Below are 17,258 nucleotides of genomic sequence, written 5' to 3'. Positions count from 1 at the left end.
TTACAGAATTTGAAGCTACCTTCCAAACAAATAATAGCATGTATGCAACAACACATGATATTTATGGATCGGTTACTATAAGCCAGAAAGTACACCTACTAATTTACTCACTCCCAATAATTCTATAACATTACTCCAGAATTCGTTTCCCGTATAGACCAGCTGTTAGGTAGGTGGTGAGTGCTAGCCCAGTAGAATTGGCCTGGCTAGGTAACCCAGTCCCTCTGGTCTGGGAGTTACTCAATGATGCCAAGAGGTTGACTGAAGAATCACTGCCAGGTTTGGAGACAAAAGCCTTTTAAATGTTTATTTAAGTTTGCCATCAGCAAAAAATATGACAGTTTCAGCCTCAGGTACCAAAACAATTAACTACCTCACAATCCCTGCCTGAGCACTGCAGAGAAAGGCAGCACATATGCTGCTGGGCAACTGTGCAGCTTCCCTGTGGCATCTCCACTCACAACAGTGTGAGTGGGGATCAAAGCCAGGCTACTGTGCACCCGAGGCAAGTGCACTACTATTGAGCTATACGCCTGGTCTGCTGTAGAACTACTACTGAGCTATATGTCTGTCTGCTGTAGTATTTCAACCCTTAAATGATTTGCTAAATGTTCTGAGGCAGGGTCTTGAATGGAGGATTTTCCTACTTCAGTTTCCAGAGTGATGGGGTGTGCTGCCACACTCAAATAATCTTAAAACCTAAGGTTTTCACAGCTAATTTTCCAGGGAATTATGTAGAATACAGAGTACTCCAGTCTCCTCAGACAGCAGAACGAGTCAGATCAATGGACTTTCTCCACAATTTTTGTCATTGCCATTTATTTCAATAAGTTTGAACTCAGAATTAATGTAAGGAAAACCTTAAAGTACTTGGCAGAAGAAATGCCTGTCCATGTATCACAGATATAAAATAAAAAGCACATTCTGTATAGAATCAGATTTCAATAAAGTCTGTTAACATCAATCAGTAAATCAGCCCCCTCTGGGGAGAAGCAATGAGCACTTCTACATCTGTGAAAATCAAAAGAGCATATTCCCTTCTAGTTACAATGATCACAGATCGCTTACACATATAAATCCAAATCCTTCTATCAGAGCATCCAGGAGCCAACTATAAGACTGGTACTCGTGGGACTTACATATCACATACAAAGAAATACTTTCTTGAAAATAAATAGGATATAAGCTATTTCCAAAGTATCAGATAACTGAAAAGCATCTGTATACCAGAATAAAATTTCCAAATAGATATTAAAAGCATAATTATCAAATAATTAAGAGCTTCATATGGCAACTAAAAGATACTAAAAATTATAATTTCTTTTTGTGTAAACTAGGTGTAAGACTTGAATTTTTCTTTTACAATTGCTGTTCTGTTACATTATCAAAATTTATTCTCTGAATAATTTGAAGACATCAATCACAAAGCAGAGAAAAACTAAACATAGAAACAGTGTGCATCTCATGGTTCTCAGAGACCTATAAACAATTTCCAAACACATAACTTAGTACATGCTTACAGTCTGGAACAAAATTTCCCTGAGTATGCTATCTACCTTGTTAGAAAAAAAATTAAAACATGATCTATAAAATAGTTTGATTTGAATATCTGAAATCTCCAGCCATCTCCTCTACCTGGGAACTTTACGGCATCTCTTCGTAACGAGCAATTATATGCTGTGAAGGTGCTGAAGTAGACTTAGAGAATGGATGGGCCTGCGAAGCCTGCGCCTGACTGTGCGACACAACTGAAATGACTCACTACCTGAAACCCATCACACACTGCTTTAGAGTCAGAATGCCACGAGCTTCATCCAGGAGAGAGGCAAGGACCAGATTTTAGGCTCACATGATTTACAGATAAGCATGAAAAACTGAAAGAAACAGAAGTTGAATAACATTGTACCTTCCATGTAATACTACTGAAAAAGATTAACCCTTCTTGACCAACATGGTATTGAAATAAACTTGCCTTGACATTCTATTAATACAGCTTCGAGATCTGTCACTCCTTAATATCCATGCAAACTAAATTTAACATCACTGGACAGTTCATCATACACAATTCATTTCTCAATGCTATGCCTAAGATTCAACAGTCCCCAAACATACAATGATCAGTGCCCATGCATAGTAACACTACTAGTCATTCCGTTAATTTCTTAGGCTCTTACCAACTTAGTTACTTGTCAAGTTAGGCCTCTTCTTTGTCAAATAAATAAAAGGCAACAAATATTAGAAGTCTTAACTATGTAAAGTTTGCAATTATCTTCTACACAGCCTAGAATTATACAAAGAGAAATTTATATAAAAATTTATATATATAGTTAAGATTTTAACAAAACCTAACTATATATTTGTGTAAGCATGATTTTTGTGGTTTGCAGGGATAACTAATAGAACACCTAGCAGTCACTGTAGCATGATTTATGTGGTCTGCAGGAATAACTCATAGAGCACCTAGCAGTCACTGTTTGAAGATCTTCAAGAAGTGAGCATTTCAGATGTCCAGAGTGTCCCTTCTCTCTTTTTATATTTAGGGTGCTTTATGCAGGACGCCCTTGACCAAAACGACTTTTAGACCTAGGTTTTTAAACAGAAAACAAAGTCAGATTTGCTTCTAGAGCAACAGGATTTTGCCGCTGCCTTAGTCTGTCTGTATGACAACATCAATATTCAGTGAAACTTCATGTCGCTCACCACGAATCTTCTAAAACTCCTGGAGTGAGATGTAGTTTGGAATTCAGATTTTTTAAAAAATAATTTTTTGGGGGAGAGAATAAAGTATGTCAGGAGTAGACCCGTAATGAATGAATGGATGGACACAGTGTGCTTCAGGGAACAAGCGGACACTGAGAGTATGAGAAGAGCATAGCAATCAGCCCAGCAGATCAGGAGGCAGTGAGCACAGATGTCTGAAAAGACTGCATTTCTGAGTTTGTAGACTGCAGAATTACGGACCAGGCACATTAGCATCTCTCACACTTGTGCCCACATCTCTGTAACTTACCTTCTAAAAGAAAATTTGTGATAGCAAATGGCACAAGACCTACCAGTCAATTTTATTGTGAGAAGTAAGATGCTATCACACTCAGGAAGGTTTCTGATAAAGAATAACACATCCTATTGCCTTCTTTGTAAACAGGCTGAGCTAACCAGGCCTGTCGACCACTTGGGCAGAACAAAGGCTTAGGAAAGGTGATTGTTCAAGAGACTTTAGAAAAAAATGCAAAGCCCACTTAAAATGCAGATAAACAATGGTCAACCACCACTTACACAGCTGGAGGATTCCTGCCCTCCGCAGCACACTCTGCCTATTTCTAACTAAGAACAGAGAGGAGACGGGGGCGGGGCGGGGATGAAAGCGAGAATAAACGTCAAACAGGAAACATTTAGGGATTTCCATAAACACTAGTATGGCAATATTGCCAATCCATACTAGTGAATGAATAGTACCGCTCAGTACTATTATTACTAGTTCATTACTATTACTGTGTGGGGTTAAGATCAAACCCAGGGCATTGGGTGTGCTAAAGCACTAGGAAACTCTAGGCTGAATGCTACAGCCCCTGCCGTGTTCATTCCATCAGCTGACTCCAATGGAGCTAGCCAAATAAACAGAAAAGCTAAAAAATACTAAACCTTTTATGTTCATGAAAGTTTGTGTCCATGACCTTTTAAAAATATTTTAAGGTAAAAATTGGTTCTGGCTTTGATGAAATAAGAAACTGAACTCAAACTGCGAGCTTTCAGTGTTCACAGGGATTTAGTCTGCTTGCTTCCTGCTGATTTACCTCTGGCTTTTGTCTGAGCTGTTCTGCCGGGCAGTGACAGGAACCGAGGCTCTGACTTGTGCTTCAAGCCTAGAATAAATACCTCCTGCAAACTGTAAAACAAAGAAGGAAAACTAAGTTACCTTCAAGGAAATAAAGTCTAACACATAAGATGACAGATTTCCAAATTTAGAACATAGTTTTTTTTTGTTTGTTTCTTGTTTTTGTCTTTTTTGACAAATGTATACAATTGTATAACCTTCAGCAATGAACACAAAACCCAGTCTTATCATACCTAAAAACATGCCCAATCTGTCTGAGGCCACCCATCTAACACATCCATCGCGCTCGGCTGCTTCTCTCTTCATATGGTTTAGCATTTTCCACACCATGACTCACATGGAATGTGTGACACGACAGCAGGTGGAACTGTCAATCTTTTTCTTCTCCTAGCATAATGTACAGGTTTGTCCATGTTAAGATATATGTGTGCATATGAGGCTTTACTGTGTGTGCTTTGCTGCTGTGGAGGCCAGAGAAAGGTGTCAGTAGTTCTCTAGCCTTGTTCTGAGGGCTCCATTCTCCTGGGTGCTAGGTTCTAGGCATGCACAGGAACTCAGCTGGCTCTTGTTTGGGGCTGGAATCTGAGTTTCAGTTCCCATGCTGCTCTTAGCCACTGTGTGATTTCTCTGACTATTCTTTCTTAAATTTAAAAAATATGTGTAGTTTATTTGCTAAGCTCCAAACTCCCCTTTCCCCTTTGGGAGGGTCTTATGTAGACTAGGTTGAGTCTGAAATTACTAAGTAGCCAAAGATGACCTTGAGCTTGTGACCCTTCTGTCTCCACCTTTTGAGTGCAGGGATTGTAGCACCACACCTGCTTTATGTAGAACTGGGAATCAAATACAGGGCGTTTTAGCATGCTGGGTGAGCAGTCTATAAACTGGATTATATCCCTAGCACCCAAATACTTTTAAGCCTGGTGTTCTTTGAAAGAAAAGGGTTTAGTGAGCTGTTATATAAATTAGCAAAAAAATAAAGGGCAGGTCCTGGGGCACAGCTCATTATTAGTAAGGCTACTGAGGAGTCGGGCCAGTGGCCATTGAATCTGGAGATTAGAAGTATCCAATTGAACACAGTTGAGCAAGTATCCTTGTGGGATGGTGGAGCATCTTTTGTATATGGGGGGGAGGCCACAGGAGTCAAAAGGGGGGACTTTAGATGAGACCAGTAGGAGGTATGGAGCCTGAAGTGGCCATCTCCTGTAGCAGCAGGACTCCTAGTGGAGGGATAAGGACACCAACCCACCCAAAAAACCATCAACCCAAAATTTGTCCTGCCTACAAGATGTGCAGGGATGCTGGGCGTGGTGGCACACACCTTTAATCCCAGCACTCAGGAGGCAGAGGCAGGTGGATTTCTGAGTTCGAGGCCAGCCTGGTCTACAGAGTGAGTTCCAGGACAGCCAGGGCTACACAGAGAAACTCTGTCTCGAAAAAACAAAAAAACAAACAAACAAACAAAAAAAGATGTGCAGGGACAAACAGGGAGCAGAGACTCAGGGAATGGTGAACCAATGATTGGCCCAACTTGAGACTCATCCTATATGCAAGCACCAACCCCTGACACTATTAATGGTAATCTGTTATGCTTGCAGACAGGAGCCTAGCATAACTGTCCTCTAAGAGGCTCCACCCAGCAGCTGATGAAAAGAGATACAGAGACCCACAGCCAAATAGTAGATGGAGCTTGAGAAGTCTTGTAGAAGAGTTGGGGGAAGGACTAAGAGACCCAAAGGGGACAGGGACTCCACAAGAAGACCAACGGGGACAAATAACCCGGACCCGTTGGGGCTCACAGAGATTAAACCACCAACCAAAGAGCAAGCATGGGATGAACCTAGGCTCCCTGCACGCATGTAGCAGATGAGCAGCCTGGTCTTCATGTGGGTCCCCCAACAGGTGGAAGGGGCTGTCACTGAGCCTGTTGCCTGCCTATGGATTCTGTTCTCCTAACGGGTCTAGTTTGTCTGGTCTCAGTAGGGGAAAATACACCTTGTTCTGCAGTGACCTGATGTGTCAGGGCGTGGTGATACCCAGGCGGGTCCTACCCTCTCAGAGGAGAAGGGGAGGGGAGAAATGGGAGAGGGCTGTGTGTGTGAGAAAGGGACTGGGAGGAGGTGGGGCCTGCAATCAGGGTATAAAGTGAATAAATAAATTAATAAAAAGGGAAGTATTCAATTGTGGCAGTCATCCAACCTCATCCTCCCGAGAGCTGAGACTATAGGAGTGCACAATATACACTGTTTGGAGTTAAGTCTCCTCCATCTCTTTTCTAGCCCTTTTAAATCCAGGCAGTGGCAGAATTTTCTTGTCACATTTACCAGGTAAAGGACATCATTTTGGGGCCTTTCTAGTTTTTCACAATTATGAATAATGTCACTATAAATGCATAATGTTTATGTGAAACTGTCACACTATTTTATACACTGGCCATTCCCTTGCTTTTGTACAAACTGAATAGCAGAATTCCATCTGCTAAGCACCCCCACTAGCACCTAAATGAAGATGTCAGGCCTCACTGAGATGCTAGTTTGTGTTTTCTCATGACCAAAGACGCTCCAGTTGTTCTGCCTACTTGTTACCTGCAGCCCTTTCTTCAAGAGGCTCAGCTAATCTTTTGCCTTGTCTACACACTCACTATTATCTTAAATTATTCTATTATTTTGTATGTATGGGTGTTTTGCCTGCATACCTGTGTGCCAGGTATGTAGTGCCCTTGGAAACAAGAAGGGGGCCTGGGATTCCCTGAGACTGGAGAGACAGAGGGTTGTGAGCAGCCATGTGGGTGCTGGGAATTGAACATGAGCCCTCGGGAAGCAGCCAGTGCCGGTAGGTGCTGTGCCATCTCTCCAGCTTCTGTTATTTAACTTTAAGACAGGGTCTCACATGTCACTCTGGCTGGCCTGGAACTTACTATATAGGTCAGGCAGGCCTGGAACTCACAGAGATCCACCTGCCTCTGCCTCTTGAGTACTGGGATTAAAGGCATGAGCCACCATGCCCAGCTTGCCTATTTATTTTTATTGGATTATTTATTATTGAGTTATTGAGCTTTTTTGAGATTATAACTTGGGCTGGTGAGATGGCTCAGTGGTTAAGAGCATCCGACTGCTCTTCCGAAGATCTGGAGTTCAAATCCCAGCAACCACATGGTGGCTCACAACCATCCGTAACAAGATCTGATGCCCTCTTCTGGAGTGTCTGAGGACAGCTACAGTGTACTCACATATAATAAATAAATAAATCTAAAAAAAAAATAAAATAAAAAAATAAAAATAAAAAGAGATTATAACTTAATTACAACATTCTCCCTCCCTTTCCAGAAATCCTTTATGAGACAAATGTTTTACACACAATATATTACTATATATGAACTGTTTACTAATCCTTTCTCTTTTTCATTTTTGACACAGGTATCACTATATAGCTCTGGCTAGCCTATCACTTAGGCCAGTTGTCTTTTTGTTCTCTTTATAGTGGTTTTTAAAGAAAAAAATTTCATTTTGGAGAATTTTGTTTAATTATTCTTTTGTGGATCATGCTTTAGTATTGAAGCTAAGATATAAAAGGTTTTTGCACAGCCGGGCGTGGTGGCGCACACCTTTAATCCCAGCACTCAGGAGGCAGAGGCAGGCAGATTTCTGAGTTCGAGGCCAGCCTGGTCTACAAAGTGAGATCCAGGACAGCCAGGGCTACACAGAGAAACCCTGTCTTGAAAAACCAAAAAAAAAAAAAAAAAAGAGCTTTTTTGCACAATTAATTTAGTGTATGTGTGCATATAACTGCACAAGTTTACAGGCCTTTTAGCTAAGCAAGTTTTATCTAATTGAAGGTTACAGCAGGTGACTGAGATTTTCTTTTATGTCCTCCCATTTATTTCACTTAACTTTTATTGTTGGAGATTGAACTCAGGGCTCTGTGCATTCTGTGCATACACTCTACCAATTTTTACATCCCAATAAGGAAGTAAAAATCTACACAACAGGATTAGGGTGAAGTCACAGTGCATTTACAATACAGATACTAATAATACAGAATCTGATATAATATATAATTACTGAGTAATTACTAAGAGAGTACAAGTAGTGTGCAGGTCTGACTTGCAGCAAGATGACATTGTATTTTAGCCTGACATCTAGGTAATATATAAAAATGACCAAATCCAGCACTACCCAGTCACTTAGCCAATAATGCACACCTAACCCACCCTTGGTGTGACATATTTTAAGGACAATATATTTATATTGTGTGATACAGAAAACCTATGGACCACAGATAATAGGAGAAATTCACTTGTATGCAATTTTTGACTAACTGGCATTGACTATGGACACTCCTTTAACCTCCTTTAAAAAACATCTTTATATTTTTCATGCTAAAAATAAAACAAGGAAGGAACACTTTATTTTAGTACAGTATAACAGTTGTGGGTTTGAATGAAAATGTCCCCGACAGGGGGCTGGAAAGATGGCTCAGCGGTTAAGACTGTTCTTCTGAAGGTCCTGAGTTCATATCCCACAACCACATGGTGGCTCACAACCATCCGTAATGAGATCTGACACCCTCTTCTGGTGTGTCTGAAGACAGCTACAGTGTACTTACATATAATAAAAAATAAATCCTTGGGCTGGAGTGAGCGGGGTTGGGAATAAGCAGTGGTCCTCAGTTCAATTCCCAGCAACCATATGATGGCTCACAACCATCTGTACAGCTACAGTGTACTCATATACATAAAAATAATAAATAAATCTTTAAAAAAAGAAAGAAAATGTCCCCAATAGGCCCATAGGGAATGTGGCTCTATAAGGAGGTATACCTTGTTGGATAAAGTGTGTCACTGGGGGTGGCCTTTGAAGTTTTCAAATGCTCAAGCCTGTGGATCAGGATGTAGAACTCTCACCTACCTTATCATGTCTGCCTGCACACTACCAGACTTTCCACTATACTTCCTGCCATGATGATAATGGACTAAACCTCTGAACTGTCAGCCTGCCCCAATTAAACATTTTTCTTTATGAGATTTGCCATGGTTATGGTATCTCTACACAACAATAGAAGCCCTAAGTAAGACAATAGTTAATTATTATCTTATTTATATTTCATGATAAAATAAAAATAGGAAGGACATGTTTATGTAAGTATAGCATACTGGTAAATAATTCTTACTTCTTTCGATTCCTTTGCCTTGACTCGGTCCAGATCACCCAATCTCATTTTTATTAGATGCCCTGTAATTTCAGACATCCGCCGCTGATCTGAAGGTAAAAAATAGAACATTACTTTTCATGAAAATAACATAGTTTTCACTTTTTAAGAAAGACTATAATCACAAATGTTTATGAAAATATCCTTTGCTATTTTTCAGGTATATAATTCTATATTTCTGTTAATAATTTAAGGTAGTATGTAGCAAATAGGTAATATGCAGAGGGCTGTACTGCCTTTCAGTTTGCTGGATGTGGTCTGACTATGTCTCCCAAAGGATGGTGTGCTGTAAGTCTGGTCCCTAGTACAGTAACACTGAGGGTGCTGGAGCCTTTAAGAGCTGGGGCATGGTGGGAAGTGGCTAGCTCACTGAGGCTGCCAGTCCCAGCAGGGATCAGTGCTGTTACTTTGTGCCTGTTTAATTCCTGTTTGTCATGTGACTGTTTCCTCCTATATAAGCTCCCTAGGATGCCCTCTGCTCTGCTAGGATTGTAGCCAGAAGTTTTTCACCACAGCCAAGGAGATGCTGCTATTGCAAAACTCTAAGCTTAATAAACTTTTCTTTATAAAATACTCAGCTTTGAATATTCTGTTGTAAGAACACAAGGCTAAGATACAGCCTAAAACATATATACTAATTTTCACAGTAAAATATGTAAGAAGCAATGTCTAAGAGATCTTAAAGTCACAAATGCATAAATAACACATTACCCCTGGACAGTCTGGTGATGAACTATGATTGGTGCCTAGAGAACGTTCATACGTGGGACCTTATTTTGGAACCTTCAAAAGCATTCAGCATGCTTTATGAAAGACAATTCCTGGGACCAGAGATATGGTTTAGTGGTTAAGAGCATAAATTCTTCTTGAAGGGGGCCCAAGTTTGGTTCCCGGCACTCATATCAGGTCCATCTCAGGAAGCTCATAGCTGCTATAAGTCCAGCCCCAGGATATCTGACGCCCTCTTCTGGCTCTAATGGTACCTTCCCTTACCACCCCATATACACACCGTTATTCTCCTAACTTGTATGTTACTCAGATAATAATACTTGCCATCTTCTCTTTGTGCATCTTGGTTGAATCTCAAGGATCTCGAGGCATCCCATTTATTCTTCTGCATACTCACACTATTGGATAAATTGGACAAAACCAAACATTAATGCTGCTGTACTGCACTTCCAACACAGATCATGTGTCAAAACCAACCAAACAACCCCCCCCCCACCAACAAAACAAGCAAACGAAAACAAAGAATAGATTTCCAATTGGAACAAATACTCACACAAAAGGAGACACATCTCTAGAAGTTGACTGAAAAAAGAGAAGATAATATTAATGTCTAATTAGAGTATATTTATTAATTAGCATTCTACTTAGTTATAAGAACAATTTACATTTATTGAGTTCAAGACGCTATTCCAAGAACATCTAGAACTGTTATTTCATTTAAGCCTTGCAGCAGCAGCTAGGAATGGTGTGCCTGTGTTATCCCAGCAGAGGCAGTCAGGGCTCCATGAGATGAAGGTCAGCCTGGTCTACATGGAGAGTTTCAAGCTAGCCAGGGCTACATAGTAAGACTCCAGTTAAATAAGTAAGTAAGTAAGCAAGCAAGCAAAAAAATGAATAAATAAATAAAGTCTTGCAGCAAAAAAAGACCTATAATAGTGAAACAACTTTTTAAACTAACTTCAGTGAAGTTAAAAAACTTCATCAAAGAGAAAAAATAGACTTTGAATCTTTATCTGTTGAATTTATGCAAAGCTTATGCATTATATATTGTATAAGATTATAGTGGATCTTATATATTTTTATTTAATTTTATGTACATTGGTGTTCTGCCTCCATGTCTATCTGTGTGATGGTGTTGGGTCCCCTGGAACTGGAATTATAGACAGCTTTGAGCTGCCATGTGGGTGTTGGGAACTGAACCTGGATCCTTTGGCTAGCAGCCAGTGTAACTCTTGCACCCTCTCTTCAGCCCCATGCAGAGCTTATCTTAGAGCCAGCCTTTAGTACATTCTGGAGCTCAGGGATTCCCCTCAGTCTCCTGCTGCTACTGCTGCTCTTCCAGTTCTGACAGTTTATCTCTTCAATGGCACGGAAAAATAAAAGTGAATTTTATAGGTAATAAAGTAGAATTAACTTCAATTTAAAAAGTCTCTTTACTTTTTATAAATGCGTACTACTGGTTAAAATGTTAAAAGGTTAAATAGCACATATAATGCAAAGTGTCTGTAGAAGTCCTTTCTGCGTCATGTTCTTAGGAACAATCAACCTTACCAATTGCTTGTGCGGCTCTACATGGAATACGTGGTTCATGCATGAGGAAGGAAATCCGTGTACATTTCCCATCTCATTATATGGAGGATGGCGTACCATGCCTATACTTTGTTTCACACCTTCCTTTCCCAAAGGTCCTGTATCTTCTAGCGTCTCATCCACCAACATTGCTAGCATCCACTGTTATTCATTATTCTATTTGCACTGTCTTGGCTATACTTGCTTGTTCACTTCCTATAAGGACTTAAAAATAACACAATTACCTTCTCCAGTGTCTTCTCTTTCTTTTGAGAACAGGGTGAGGACAGTTGTTTTTTTGGTGGCTTAGTAAATTTCTTTGGTTTCTCCTTTTTCCCTGATAAACAAAGGACAATATTAGGAACAAGAGTCCCATATCCTGCCAATGCCATTGCTACTTCTCAGTAAAATAGACACATAACCAATTTTTTGAAAAGAGGGAGGAGGAGGGGGAAGGCCAGCAATGTCTACACAAGCCCCACATACACAGGGAGTCAGAATGAAGCTGCTGCACAGGGCTCATTCTAATCTTATCTCTCCTTTGTACTTGATGAAAAGCTTTGGGGAATGAGATGAGAGCAGAATAATAAGCCTACTGCTTTGTGTGCTAGTTCAAAATGTCAGGGAAAACTACATATTTATTTATTTATCTAATTTGACAGTAGAATCAAGTTTTTGGAAAAATGTAATTTGATAATAAGGGACAGCATCAGTACATACAAAAACTTTCAAAATAATTTTGTTCAGGAAGGAGGTAAGGTAGGAATGGTTTGGGAAGCAGCCTGGGACAAATTATATTCTGGAATGCAGTCTTCTGAAGTCAATATCCTGAGTCTATTCTGGCTAAAAGAGAAGCGGAATCTGGAGGGGAAGGGACAATACTCTAAAAACAAAGTATAAAGGCAAGAATGATGCACTGGGCAACTCTCTCAAACAGTTCTTTGTGCACTACTTTCACACTTTGCTCTTGTCACTACTGCACATGGGAAACCTACATAGAGAGAGATATGATGACATACAATGACCCTGAGGATACCATAGTAAGTAGGCAAGATAATAATAGATCAAGAGTTATACATTGGCTAGAAGACATAATAAGACATATGGTGATGGTATGGTACAGGAGATGGCAATACCCTCTAACTTAATTGATATGAAAACAACAAAAATGTTATCAAAACTATCGGAAAGTACTGGAAATAATCAAAGCTAGGTATAGAGTTAGGCAATTCATACTGATAACTTTGTGAGATAAGAAATATGAATGTTGGGTCCTCTTATCTAAAAATATTTCCCACAGGGAAGAACCAACCTGGACCAACCCTGGGACAAAATGACACAGTCCAAAGCAATAAATAAGCTGTCAGTATAAGAAAACATGGGCATAACTCTAAATACTCAGCTGAGTGTTAAACTACGCCAGTGTGAGAAGCCCTAGCCCCCAACAGGGCTATCTATGCTTTCAACAAAGACCTGTTGGTGGTCAGATGTTAGGGGTTTCTGTGGCTCTGACTGAGTTCATTCTCCAAGGTGCACGTGTCTTAAGCTTCAGACTACTGAGTTAACGTGTCAGAGGGCAGATTTGGATCTGGAAAAACAACTAAGGATCTGTGGAGAACTTATGAAGCAAGAAGTGAGCCCTGGTATCTGAATGAAAACTGTTCAGATTCTTGGCTGTGACAGCTAATCTTCCTTGTCAACTTGGCTGTGGACCCCGAGTGACTTAGTACCCACACTCCTCTGCCCGTGTGTCTGTGAGAGTAGAAGAGAATTCACTGCAGAGAGAAGACCCACCCTGAAGGTGGGCAGCATCACTCAAGGACTAGTTAGTCTCTAAAAAAAAAAGGTGTTCTTTAGTAAACACAAAGTGAGAGACAGGGAGCAGAAAGCACAATTAACACAGAGTCTTTCTGCATAAGCTCAGGGGACATTGGGAACTAGCAGAAGAATCAGTGAGTGTGCACAAAGAACATCAGAAATGGCCAAATGTGTAACTCAAGTAGTGTCTAGAAAACATGCAAACACTTGCAAATCAAACAACATCCTTGTAAGTGGTGAAGAAAATGAGAAAAAGCCTGACTGACTAAAAACAAAGCTGAGCATGGTGGTGCACACCTGTAATCCTAGCACATTGAGCATGGTGGTGCACACCTATAATCCTAACACATTGAGCATGGTGGTGCACACCTATAATCCTAACACACTGGTGCCTGAGCTGAGACTGCCTCGGGCTTACATTTTAGGTACAGGCCATCAAAGATTACACACGAGGCTCCATCTCACAAAGGAAAACAACAACACCACAGGCTTAGGTGTAGCTCAGGTGGTAGGGTGCTTGCCTGCCATGCACAGAGGAAGGAGAAAAGGAGGATCAGAAGTTTAAGGGTTTTGGCTACATAGTAAATTATAAACTATCTGGGGATTTATAAGACCTTGTCTCAAAGCAACACACACACACACACACACACACACACACACACACACACACACACTCCAGCCCCTGTGTATGTAGGTGTATGCATGAAAAAAAGTCAAAATTTGTGAAGTGTATAGCAGTAGTACTTAAGGTAAAACACTTTTTAAATATCCCCAGCCTTCTTTAAAAGTAAGAAGAAACTAACAATCTAGTTGGACATGATGATACGCACCTGCAATTCCAGCAGTCCAGAGGCAGAAGCAGGAGGATTGGAAGGTCAAGGCCACTCTGGGCTACAAGAGACCCTGACTGAAAGCAGCAGAAATGATAAATGCATTTACCACCCAACCACACCAATGATCCAAACTTCTACTTTAAGAATTAAAAAATACCTTTCTGGCAATGATGACTTCCCTGAGAGAACATGCCTTTTGAGATGACTCACCCTCCATCACTCTCCAGGAGAGGAGGGAAACACAAGAAAGGCACCTGCTGCAGAGCCTACATTCCTACTTCATGGATGTGACGTGCTCAGGATGCTGTAACCTCCCCCATCTTTACCCATGCACAAAATCAGTTCCGAGTAATTATAGAGAAGGAAATACTATGAGAGCAAATGTAAAACAAACTATAGAGAAATATATGACACAGAAATCTGGTTCTTTGAAATTGTTAGTAGTACAACTCTAAACTAACCAAGAAAAGAAGACAAGGTACTAATACCACAATCAGAGAAGCCAGCATTGTCCTTCAGATACAAAAGAAAGAACAACTTTATGCCAGTGAACTAGGCGAGATAGATACAATTTCTTCAATAATATACATTAATAAAACATAAAAAATTGAAAACTTGAGCAACATTACAATAAAGAAACCAAATTCACAATTTAAAACCGCCTATGTAAAAATTTCCAGGGCCAAACAGCTTCATTGCTGAATTTTATCATGACTTATGAAAGAGAATCTGGAACATGCACTAATGGACAAGAGATGCCCAGGTTGGACTGCCGCTCAGTGATGAGCACTGCGGGAGCTTGACACCTCTAGGTCAATCCCTAGCCCCATCTCCTTCCCTACGGAGAGAGTGAACAACACACTTTCTCATCTAGGACTATGTGAAATCAAAATTCAATAAAAGATTCCTAAGAGTGCTGAAAATGTTCCAATGGACAGCAACAAAAACTTCTTAGTCATTTATTAGCATGTGAAATGGTATAAAGCATAAACACAATACTTCCTTAACAAATGGAGTTTAACACTTGAAAAGTCAATCAGTAATAGACTGATATTATAAAGGGAAAAATCTGTATGATCTTAAATTAACAAAAGCATTTGCTAAAGTACAACATTCATTCACTACAAAAGCCTAGCAATGCAGAAATAGATATGATCTTTCTTAACTGAGAAATGTATTCATAGAAACACTAGTTAGTATTAAAACTTAGTGACTAGGGCTGGTGAGATGGCTCAGCGGGTAAGAGCACCCGACTGCTCTTCCGAAGGTCCGGAGTTCAAATCCCAGCAACCACATGGTGGCTCACAACCATCCGTAACAAGATCTGACGCCCTCTTCTGGGGTGTCTGAAGACAGCTACAGTGTACTTACATATAATAAATAAATAAATCTTAAAAAAAAAAAAAAAAAAAAAAACTTAGTGACTAAAGACCAGAAGTTATAAGCCCACATATATAAGTTATAGGAGTAGTGGGGCTCAAACTTGGGTCCTCTAGAAGAGCAGCAAGCTTTCTTAACTGCTCAATCATCATCTCCCCCACACCCCAGAGAAAAGACTACACACAGAGCATCAGGGTTTATTTTCTCTGTGTTTGTGTGAGCATGTGAGCACCGTGGCATGCATGCACGTGTGGAAACCAGAGTGACAGCTTGTAAGAAGAGTTAGTTCTGTCTGCCATGTGGGTTCTAGGTATGGCTTGGCAGCCAGTGCCTTTATCTGATGAGCCACCAGGCCAGCCTGGGTTAGGGAATATTAATGGATCTTCATTTTCGTTCCTTTTTCTTGTGTAACCTTACAAAACATATAAAGCCAACCCCCCGTGTTTGCATTAAAAGGTTCAGAATATAGCTCCCCATACTGTGAGAGTTGATTTTAATTACTTTGTTTCTTGGCGATTTCTTCTTCATCACCAACTTCATCTTCAGTGACCTCAGACCCAGTGGTATACTCCTCCTCTTCTGAGAACAATGACTGCTGTTTCTAAGTGTAGAGAAAGGTTTATCTCTTACAAATCCCACATCACCATCACACACAGATTCCTACGGACACGTTTAATAGAGCGGGCCTGGAGATGTGGCTCAGCAGTTATGCGTGTGCACTACTCTCCTGAAGGACACTGGTGAATTGCCAGCATCCACATCAAGTGCCTCAGTCACAACCACCCATAACCTCAACTCCACAGTATCCAAGGCCTCTGGCCTCTGTGGGTACTCAGACATGCATTTGCACACACAGACACACAGACAAAGGGAAATAAATACTTAAAAATGGACTAATAAAATACTGGGTATGGTAATGTCAACACTTGGGAGGCCAAAACAAACAAAACCAAGCACACACAATCCAGCTCTACATGTCAGTGGCCCCAGCACTGGGAGGGTAGAGGCAGGAGGATGAGGAGTTCAGAGTCACTCTCAGTTACATACGAACCCTGGCCAGCCTGGGCAACATGACATTGTCTGAGAAGCCAAATAGAAAAAACAAAGCAAAATAAAACAAAATGCCCCACAAGGGCACTTATTATTACACTCAGATGTGATTCAGTCACATGGGCACTTATTATTATATTCAGATGTGATTCAGTCCCATTTATATGCTTGATTATTTAGTATGTGGACATAGGTGAGAAGAGCTCAGAGAAAACTTCCAGGAGTCTGTCCTCTCCTCCACCTTACGGGTTCTAGGGATTACACTCAGGCCTTCAGGCTTGGGGACATGCACCCTTAACTGCTTTGCCATATCACAGCCCCTAAAAGTGACTTAACAGTGACTTTAAAGAGTCTTTAAACCAGGGCCCAGAATGATGGCTCAGTGAATAAGACCATTTGCTGCTCTTGCAAAAGGACTACAGCTCATGTTCTAGGACTCAGGGCAGGTGGATCACAGGTACAAGGGTACCCTGACACTGGGGGCACATATGCATCTTTTTCCTTAACCAGAGTCTTCCCTCAGCCTTCCAAATTGTGGGATTACAGGCCTGAGTCACCACACCAGGGTGTATGTTTTTCATAAATAATCTATGGTATTTTCTTCACAAGTGCAAAACTGGAAAGGCTGACAAGAAGACATACATTTAACCACTGTTTGTAAAATAAGATGCTAAGATTTCATTATCAAACATCAATGCAGAAGCAAGAAGTCCACAGAAATTGAATCCAGTGGTTCACTTACCAACTGCAGAGTCCAGTTTTTCAGTGACAAGAACTAAAAGGCAGAGGAACAGTAGGTTAACAGCCCTGCAGGGCAACTCCGTATTTTCACATGGTTA

The 17,258-nt window shown here is 40.6% G+C and overlaps 1 protein-coding gene across 1 annotated transcript in view; it reads right to left on the bottom strand.

Moving 5' to 3' along the window:
• Positions 1-361: 361 nt before the first annotated feature.
• Kiaa1841 (KIAA1841 ortholog) overlaps positions 362-17,258 on the bottom strand; it is a 61,271-nt gene continuing 44,374 nt past the window's right edge. Inside the window, exons 14-21 of the mRNA XM_021210765.2 lie at positions 17,162-17,194; positions 15,871-15,970; positions 11,584-11,675; positions 10,323-10,351; positions 10,094-10,167; positions 9,002-9,090; positions 3,795-3,886; positions 362-2,583 (exon numbers count right to left, since the gene is read on the bottom strand). Of these exons, the coding sequence (XP_021066424.1) occupies positions 2,547-2,583; positions 3,795-3,886; positions 9,002-9,090; positions 10,094-10,167; positions 10,323-10,351; positions 11,584-11,675; positions 15,871-15,970; positions 17,162-17,194 (546 nt within the window). The 3' untranslated portion in view covers positions 362-2,546. The remainder of the gene's footprint in view (positions 2,584-3,794; positions 3,887-9,001; positions 9,091-10,093; positions 10,168-10,322; positions 10,352-11,583; positions 11,676-15,870; positions 15,971-17,161; positions 17,195-17,258) is intronic.

This window comes from Mus pahari, chromosome 13 (genome assembly GCF_900095145.1).
Source record: "Mus pahari chromosome 13, PAHARI_EIJ_v1.1, whole genome shotgun sequence".
Lineage (NCBI taxonomy): Eukaryota > Metazoa > Chordata > Mammalia > Rodentia > Muridae > Mus > Mus pahari.
Note: the sequence above shows the minus strand (reverse complement) of the source record. Positions and strands in the feature narration are given on the sequence as shown.